Consider the following 10,000-nt stretch of genomic DNA (forward strand, 5'->3'; position numbering starts at 1 on the left):
TGTTCTGTTGTGTCGTACTTTCACTGCTGGGAACTGCAGATAGATTGAGGAAGTGATGTGTGTCCGGGTTCAGGATTGGTCACGTCGCACTCAACAGCTTTCTTCATCCTGCTTACCCGTTCCCCCTCCCCCCCCCTACCCCACCCCTCCCTCACCCTGCCCGAATCAACTGCCCGCGCGAGTACGGTCCAGCATCAGCTGCAAAAGGCTTAGTTGTAATTTTCGTGCGAGTATGGTCCATCATCAACAGCAAAAGGCTTGGTTTTAATTTTCAGTTTCAGTTTCAGTTTCAGTAGCTCAAGGAGGCGTCACTGCGTTCGGACAAAACCATATACGCTACACCACATCTGCCAAGCAGATGCCTGACCAGCAGCGTAACCCAACGCGCTTAGTCAGGCCTTGAGAAAAAACAAAAACAAAAAACAAAACAAAACAAAAAAAAACAAAAAACAAAAAAAAAAACCCAAAAAAAAACCGGGGGAATAAATAATAGATAAGCTTGCATAAATAAATAAATAAATAATAATTATAATATAGAAAAAGGTAGTAGTAATAATATTAGTAATACTAATAAAATGATAATAATAAAACATAAATAAATAATAAATAAGACAACAATGGTGATAAATAAGCGAATAAATGTAAAACATGAAGACACACATTCACACATACACCCACACATGCATAACAGAAATGCACCAAACATGCAGTTTCACAGATATGAAAGCACAGTCAAATACATATAAACGTACATGAGCTCCAACACACACACACACACACACACACACACACATTTTCAATGAAGGCAGTATAAATATCGACTAAAAAACAAAACAAAACAAAAAAAGAAAGGAAAAAGCCAGTTTCCAGATCGGTAGAATGCAATGATTCTTTGTTGTTGGTTGTGGTGGTTTAAAAAAAAAATCTGATTTAAAATTCTCCTTTTGCTATCTGCCTTCCATGCGTTTGTTGATCTGGGAGAAGTGCTTCAAAATAGAAGAAAAGTGAAACTGTGTATCCACTGTCTTTTGGTTTATGGACAGACAAAAAAAAAAATAGTGTGAATAAGTCAAGGAAGTACTTTTGTTTAACACGAGTATGATAGTAAGGTTGGGTAAGAAAATTGGCATCAGTTTTTGTTCTTCATTATAAACGTATCCTTTTAATGGCTGGCGTCCTCAGTATGGTCTAGTCTCATTTGTCATAAGGAGGAAAATGTTTGGGGTACTGTGTCATGAACTGTGTTTTGTGGGTTTGTCTTAGTGTTTTTTTGTGTGTGTTTTTGTTGTTGTTGTTGGTTTGTTTGTTTGTAAATGTGACAGTTTTGTGTTGACGCGGTTGAGCATTTGTATGGTTTGACAGTCCTGATACGGCCCTGTGTGGTCGGCTGGACTAAAATCAACTAGAATAAGACACACACACTGGCGAAACCTAACGAAATGTATGTTTGCGTCCTTTCTACACCCTGGTCTCTCTCTGTTGCACACACACACACACACACACACACACACACACACACAGAGATATTGATACAGAATACACACACACGCACACGCGCGCGCGCGCGCACACACACACACACACACACACACAGAGATGCGCACACAGACGCATACACACACACACACACACACACACACACACACACACACACACACACACACACCAAGAGAGGGGTGAGGGAGGCATGGAGATTGATTTATATTTATGTGTGTGCGTCTTTTTAAGCCACTGAGTATTAGATATGTTCAATTCCGTGCATGATAAGACGATATCCTAAAGACTGGGCACATTACATTTTGATCTTGATGATGAATAAAACAGAGAAAGACAGGAAGGTGGGGTTGTGAGGGACGGATATGACTCAGTCGATCGTTGAATATTGGCGGAGGAAGGTGGCAGAATGGTTAAGACGCTCAGCTGCCAATACAGAGAGTCCGTGAGGGTGTGGGTTCGAATCCCGCTCTCGCCCTTTCTCCTAAGTTTGACTGGAAAATCAAACTGAGCGTCTAGTCTTTCGGATGAGACGATAAACCGAGGTCCCGTGTGCAGCACGCACTTGGCGCACTGAAAAAGAACCCATGGCAACGAGAGTGTTGTCCTCTGGCGAAATTACGTAAAATGAAATCCACCTTCATAGGTACACAAATATGTAAGCATGCACTCAAGGCCTGACTAAGCGCGTTGGGTTATGCTGCTGGTCAGGCATCTGCTCAACAGATGTGGTGTAGCGTGTATGGGTTTGTCCGAACGCAGTGACGCCTCCTTGAGAAAGTGAAACTGAAACTGAAACTGAATATTGGCACAAAGGGGAGTGAAGGTGGGTGTTCCCTCTATTAATCAAAGGGCAGTAATTTCCAACTAAACCCGTTGGTTTTTTTGGTTTTTTTTACCCAAACGACATAATCATATTATTTCTCTGCTTCACACAGTGCAGCTCGACACGATGGTAAAGCAGTGTTTGCTAATGAGTATACACGCTGAGAGCAGCTGAGTAACTTTGGTGATGTATCACACCGTATCTTTTTGTCACGTAACGTCTTATGTTAGAAAGGTAATTATGTAAGATTTTTGCTTGTAAAAGGGTGAAAAACCAAGAAAATATGGAATCATGCCCTATGAAATTATGCAAGAACATTGTATGAAATTAATATAGGGCTTTAGTATCATTGATAAAGCAGTAAAAGCTCTAGAAATGAAAAGAATTGAAATAAGGAAATATGCTAAGAGTTGCTAAAAAGTGGATACACCAGGATATTATGAGTATTTTAGTTTGGTTGGGTGGCATTGTAGCAGGAAAAAGTAGAGCTGAGTTAGAACGATCTCTACGGGGATCACACGCAATAATTCTACTCTTCCGTTCTTTGGAGAAAATTTGTTGTTGTTTTTTAAAAGCATCTGCAGGAGGTAGGGTGGGGGAAGGAGGGTGTGCGGGTAGGACGTGGCAGAGGGGGTGACGGGGAATGGGAGAGTAGGACAGGGGGTGATGAGTAGGACTGAGGGGAGGGTGGGTAGGGCAAGAAGGGGTAATGCGGTGTTTGTATTTCATGTTGCAACTGTGTATCGACACATCTCATTTCGATCCTAAGACACATAGGTAGCCGTGTACCGAGTGGTTCTTCAAGGGTACGGAAGGTACAAAAGAACTAAACTAAATGATGATTGAATGTATTAAAGGATAGACGAGAATTCCCGTGCACAGGCCAGGAACATATAGAGGCCAGTCACAAATGGGGTTTTCTATTGTTTTATTTACAATAGTTATGAGAACATCTGAAAAAAGAGTTATTAATTAATTACGGTGGAACAGAAACAAGTTTCCGCTCAGCCAATGACGTACTGCGATGCGACACTGGGCGAGCCTTGAGTAGGCTGTCTGGCGAGAACAAAATGATGTAAGCGGAGTGACGTCACACAATTCTGGGCGCGGGAAGGCGGGAAAAACGTCGTCTGATGTAGCTCTTGTGTGAGCAGTTTTGGAGCAAGCATAGCGCGCTTGGTCACACATAGATGTACTGAAGACATGAATTTTTTTTTTTTTTTTTTTTTTAAACTCATTTCAGATTTTCAGATAGATTTGAAGACGATGTTCACACCAGATTAGAGTTGAGAACTGGTTAGTGCGTTATCATTAGGAAAAAGAAGATGCAATGCTTGAATATAAAATAGAAGCTGGCTCGAGGAAATCAAAATATTCACGTTTGGAACCTGTAAGCTTCCATGCCTTTCACCAACTGGACTCGCTGGGGCCAGACCAAATTAGAGTTAACGTGGTGATTATCCCAGTCTAATTTTGAAGCGCTTACACACACATATACATATATTGCTGATCTCATATGTAACTGTACGAGCGCGCGCACACACACACACACACACACACACACACACACACTTGTAGCAAAAAGCAATCAAATCAAGTGTCACAGATGTCACATTAATATTTTAGCAGCGAACATGTCAAGCCTCGAATGTCCAGGGGTTGACCTGGCAAAATTCTGTGGAAAAGATCACTCTGATTGATACACAAACACACAGGGATGCTTGACAAGTTTGATCGTTTATGCCGCTGTCCGGCATCTGCCTAGCAGATGTAGTGTAGCGTATATGGATTTTTCAAACGCAGTGACACCTCATTGAAAAATTAAAACTGATACTGCATGGGTTGACTTGCCGATCGTTTGTGATTTGATTATGATATTACTTTAATTAGAAATAGGTTAAATGGTGTTATGAAGTGTCAACTTACTTCCCAAGATTTGATGCTAAGTGATGTTGAACTTGTTTCTAGTGGTTGTATCTATAATATTTTGCCTCAATGAATAGTTTGTTTTGATTTCAAGAAAGACGCCATTCTGTTTCGAAAGTGAAAGCTGACATTTGTTTGGATGATTGTTTCACGAGATTCGATTGGGTGTTAGAAAAAAAGGAATTAAAAGATATGTAATAATGATAATGATAATGATAATAACAATATCTGGAGACAACTAATTTCTGTGGTGGTGGTTGTGAACGTGAAATTGTCGGAAGTGAATGTTTCTTCTGTGTGTGTGTGTTGTTGTTGTTGTTGTTGTTGTTGTTGTTGTTGTTGTTGTTGTTGTTGTTGTTGTGGTGGTGGTGGTGGTGGTGGTGGTGATGGATGGTGGGTGGTGGTTGGTTGGTGTTGGGTGGTGGTGGTGGGTGGTTGGTTGGTGGTGGGTGGTGGATGGTTGGTGTTGGGTGGTGGTGGGTGGTTGGTGATGGGTGGTGGTGGCGGGCGGTGGTGGTGGGTGATGGGTGGTGGTGATGGGTGGTGGTTGGTTGGTTGGTGGTGGGTGGTGGTTGGTTGGTGGTGGGTGGTGGTTGGTTGGTGGTGGGTGATGGATGGTGGTGGTGGTGGTGGAGTAAAGACAACCACGAATGTAACGTTTGTTCTTTTATTTATTTTCTTTTTCCTTTCATTTATTTACTTGTTTTATGCAGTGCATGTGACTTTTTTGTTTCTGTTTTTTTTTCTCTGTATGAAGACGGTGTTGTGTTGTTTTCCTGATTTGCAGTTTAGGTGGTACACAGTAGCAAATATTGTTGATTTCAGATTTTGGTTTTGTATATCCGTCTGTATGTATTAAATGTTAAACTCGAATAAAAAATTTTTTTTTTTTAAATTAAAAAAAAAAATTAAAAAAAAAAAATATATATATATATATATATATATATATATATATATATATATATATATATATCGTTCGTCTTCAGTTTAACGTCTTTCCACTTGAAGTGATATTAGGGGAAAAAAAAAAAAAAAAAAAAAAAAAAAAAAAATATATATATATATATATATATATATAAAAGTGTGTGTGTCTGTGTCTCTCTCTCTATATATATACATACATAATATATATATATATGTGTGTGTGTGTGTGTGTGTGCGTCTCTGTGTCTGTGTCTCTGTGTGTCTGTGTCTCTCTATATATACATACATAATATATATATATATATATGTGTGTGTGTGTGTGTGTGTGTGTGTGTGTGTGTGTGTGTTAACCCCGGTGCACGAGCAAGATATATCCCACGAACCTGAAAACAGACTGTCTAGACCATAATATGTCCGTGGGTGCATCATCGAAGCACTGACACTGTCATATTGTTCTTTCCTGGGCCCCGCTGGTTGTGTGAAAACAATTACAGCATACTTTTAAAACAAAGGTCCCACGCGATTGGACAAGGTTTTGTCTCCGGGTCACAAGTGTATGGTTAACGTGACTGGTCTGAAGAAGAGGTTGTTCAGTTTCGTGGAGTTTGTCACTGCTGTCAACACCGACTACCGGACTGCACGTGAGTGTATGTGTGTGTGTGTGTGTGTGTGTGTGTGTGTGTGTGTGTGATACTTCATGTCCTTATTAACAAGGAGAAGTGCATAAATCGACTTAAATATGTACCCATTAACCTTTAAAGCAGATGCATAACATCATTGTGCGGTGTGTGAATGACCATTCTTATCCTTTATGCAAGATACAAAGCAGTTGTAGCAGCAAAATTACTATTTGGGATTTCTACAACGCAACTGTAACTGAAAGCATGTTTGGAAAGTGATGATCTGTTCTCTTTCTTCTTTGTTCGTGTGCTGCTAACTCCCATTTTTCATGTATCTATACATGACTGGGCTTGGAAAATCCAGCACTCTAAACCACTCGTCACTGATAATAGTATGGAGGGAAAATGAACGCTTGCTTTACAAGGACGTATACTTTGAGCAGACAAAAAGGAAATCAGTGTGATTTCCGTCACATTGTTTCCAGTGTGGATCGGATTGACGTACGTGTTAATCAGTCAGTCGCTAGAAGCAGTGTGTCTATAACCGTTAATCGCATAATACACTTGGGTTGTAACAAATATAACGGGCAGCTGCTGTGAATAACACGAACGTTGTTTTTGGCTCACATGTGTTTGCACACAACGTGAATCGATGTGAAAACCCGGTGTGTCGGTTGTGTTGTGTGTGTTTGTCCTTTAGTTTAGCGTCTTTTCACTATCAGCGATATTAGACGATTAAAAGAAAAAAGGGGGGGGGGGGGGGGGGGGGGGGGGGCTGGGGCTGGGGCGGGGGTTGGAAGGGGGGAGAGGGAAGAGGAAAACAGAAAAGGTAGAAAACTACCAAAAAAATACATAACTAACATGCAATTACATTTAACAGTAGCAATTCAATAATGATGATAATAATCAGAAGCTATTAACACAATTCTGAAGTACATTAAAGGAATGTAGAAATAGGGCTATGAACTAATACCTGTGGAAGTTCGACCATAAGAACCTCGTCAGAAATAACTTTCCAAAAATCATCTGCAGATTGGTTATTCTGTTTGAAATAATTGGACAAGAAGGCACGTAACTGCTGACAGTGAAACAAACAATGACGCAAGCTGACCTGCTTACCACAGATGCATGTAACATTTTTACTATACTTTGTCTTCAGCGCAACAAGTTTGATACGAAAGAAAGTAGAGGTTATTAATCTTGTACAACCAGCTGATGGATTCGGTATCTTTTCTTTAATTATATTCTCGGGGAATAATGTCCCTTTATGTTTTAAAAACTTTTCCTTCCATCGGTTATGAAATCGACCCCATGCTGTTTGTTTTGTTTTGTTTTGTTTTGTTTTGTTTTGTTTTTTGGGGTTTTTTCTAACAAAGTGTATGCCTATTTTACGGAAAGACGGACGTGTATTTTTGTCGATTTTTCTGAATCTTGTGCTCCTCTTTTAGCTGCTTTATCAGCAGTTTATTTGCCATGGTGCGGCTTTCTATATGCCTACCTTTAAAGTTGAAAAATCTTACTTTATTTGAAAACATCTTTCCATATTCACGGCTGAGCTAATTGCTATTATACAAGCTCTGAATTACTTAGTGAGCCATCAAATTGTTTTCTCAAAAACAGCATTCTTTGTTGATTCCAAATCAGTATTTTATGCTCTAGAACTGTTTAGCCTTCAAACAAGACCTGACTTAGTTATTGAGGCAAATCATTTGGTACATTGAGGATTAAAGGGACTGAGGTCAGTTTTTGTTGTGTGTGTGTCTGTCTGTCTGTGTAAGTGTATGTGTGTCCGTGACTATCTGTGTGTGTTGTCTGTGATTCTGTGTCTCTGTGTATATGTCTGTGATTCTCTGATTTCTCTGTGTGTTGTGTGTGTGTGTGTGTGCGCGCGCGTGCGCGTGTGCCTGTGTGTGTGTGTGTGTGGGGGGGTGTTCATAATTATGTGCGTGTGTTTGCGTGTATGCGCCGCGCGTGCTTATTTCTCCTGCACGAAGATCTCTCAGCTTTCTGCAATGTCCCTCGTTGTCCTATGTTCTTTTTCATTTTGCTTTCCATGGACACTACAAGACTGTGCAACTGTTGAAGTCCAGTTTTAGGGAGACGAGCTCGGGGTACTGTGGGATTTACCGGTGATCGACAACACGTGACGATAAAGCGTGGTCCTGTGTGCAGCACGCACCTTGCGCACGTGAAAGAACCCGCGGCAACAAAAGGGTCGTCCCTGTCAAAGTTCTGTAGAAATATCCACTTAGTTACAATGCAGTACGATGGGACAGAATAGAATGCGCTCTGTGTCTCTCTGAATCTCTCTTTCTTTTGTCCGTCTGGTTCCTCCCAACCTCTCTCTCTCTCTCTCTCTCTCTCTCTCCCCTCTCTCTCTCCCATCTTTCTCTCTCTCTCTCTCTCCTCTCTCTCTGTGTCTCTTTCTCTCCTTTCTCTCTGTCTCTTTCTCTCCTCTCTCTGTCTCTTTCTCTCCTCTCTCTCTCTCTCTGTCTCTTTCTCTCCTGTCTCTTTCTCTCCTTTCTCTCTCTCTGTCTCTGTCTCTTTCTCTCCTCTTTCTGTCTCTTTCTCTCCTCCCTCTCTCTGTCTCTTTCTCTCCTTTCACTCTCTCTCTCTCTGTCTCTGTCTCTCCTCTCTCGCTCTCTGTCTCTTTCTCTCTTTTCTCTCTGTGTCTCTCTCTCTCTCTCTCTCTCTTTCTCTCCTTTCTCTGTCTCTGTCTCTTTCTCTCCTCTCTCTCTCTGTCTCTTTCTCTCCTTTCTCTCTCTCTCTCTCTCTCTCTCTCTCTCTCTCTCTCTCTCCCTCTCTCTCTCCCCTCTCTCTCTCCCATCTTTCTCTCTCTCTCTCTCTGTCTCTTTCTTTCCTTTGTCTCTCTGTGTCTCTTTCTCTCCTTTCTCTCTCTCTGTCTCTTTCTCTCCTCTCTCTCTCTCTCTCTCTCTGTCTCTTTCTCTCCTCTCTCTGTCTCTTTCTCTCCTCTCTCTCTCTCTGTCTCTTTCTCTCTTTTCTCTCTGTGTCTCCTCTCTCTCTCTTTCTTTCTCTCACTCTCTGTCTCTGTCTCTCCTCTCTCTCTCTGTGTCTCTTTCTCTCCTTTCTCACTCTCTGTCTCTGTCCTCTCTCTCTCTCTCCTTTCTCTCTCTCTCTCTCTCTTTCTCTGTCTCTCTGTATACCTGTCTGTTTGTCTCTGTCTGTCTGTCTGTCTGTCTCTCCCTCTTTCTGTCTGCCTGTCTGTCTCTCTTTCTCTGTCTGCCACAGGAATCTGGCTTTCCTTATCACTCCCTCACTTTATGCCTTTCCCCTCTGTCTCTGCCTCTCACCGTCTCACAGTCTGTCTCTCTTTGTATCGTTCTTTCTATCTGTCTGTCACCCCCCCCTCCCCCCCACACACACACTCTCTCTCTCTCTCTCTCCCTACCTCCCCACCCCCACCACCCATCTCCCCGAAAAACTACCACCCGCCCGCCTTCCCTCTACCCCGTCCCCCCTCCCCACCCCCCGCCCCCTCTCCTTCTCCCGTTCGACCACAAAGTGTTAACGTTTGAGTGGTTCCTAGCTGTAGGCACTGATTATGAAGGCCGCATTACTTTTATAATGACTAGCATTTCGTTTATCTGTTTGTGTTTGTGAGACTGTTTGATATTTGATGTGATGATTCGAAATCTGTTCCTTGCTTTTTTTTTTTGCTTTTTTTTTTTTCTTCTTTTTTTTGAGGGGGGGGGAGGGTTGGGGTGTGGGGGAGGGGTGTTTGTTTATACATATGTCTGTGTATGTGTTCTGTTTTTTGTTTGTTTGTTCCATTTTTTATGTAGTTTTTTGTGTGTGTTTTTTTTCATTATTCGTATTTTGTCAGTTCGCTTTGTTCTCTTGTTCTTTTTTTTCTCTACACATGTATGTATCATAAAAATGAATAAAATTAATTTTAAAAAATTAAAAAATTTAAAAACACGTTTTAAAAAAAGACTCAAACTTTTTTGGCTGCTTCCCGTTTTGTGCAGGTACCCGTTCAACGACCACGTGAGGCCACGTTGCAAGAAGGTCTGCTACGATCTGTCAGGAACGTGAAGAGGCAGGCTTTTTGTGGTAGAGGAGACTGCTGGTGGAGTGTTTGGAGCCAGTTCCACTTGTTTGGGTCGTGTTCGGTTTGCAGACAGGAGACATCGATGGCTGACCGCGTAGCGTCCGTGGAACCCCACACTGACGGTGCGTCTGTGTGTGC

The 10,000-nt window shown here is 41.7% G+C and overlaps 1 protein-coding gene across 2 annotated transcripts in view; it reads left to right on the plus strand.

Moving 5' to 3' along the window:
• LOC143289792 (choline transporter-like protein 2) overlaps positions 1-10,000 on the plus strand; it is a 162,924-nt gene that overhangs the window by 20,797 nt on the left and 132,127 nt on the right. The window contains exons 1-2 of one of the 2 annotated variants that reach the window (XM_076598935.1): positions 5,753-5,811; positions 9,780-9,984. In XM_076598935.1, coding sequence (XP_076455050.1) covers positions 9,945-9,984 — 40 coding nt within the window. In that variant the 5' untranslated portion in view covers positions 5,753-5,811; positions 9,780-9,944. Of the gene's footprint in view, positions 1-5,752; positions 5,812-9,779; positions 9,985-10,000 lie in introns of those variants that run through there. The other variant, XM_076598934.1, reaches the window with a different exon arrangement.

This window comes from Babylonia areolata, chromosome 14 (genome assembly GCF_041734735.1).
Source record: "Babylonia areolata isolate BAREFJ2019XMU chromosome 14, ASM4173473v1, whole genome shotgun sequence".
NCBI lineage: Eukaryota > Metazoa > Mollusca > Gastropoda > Neogastropoda > Buccinidae > Babylonia > Babylonia areolata.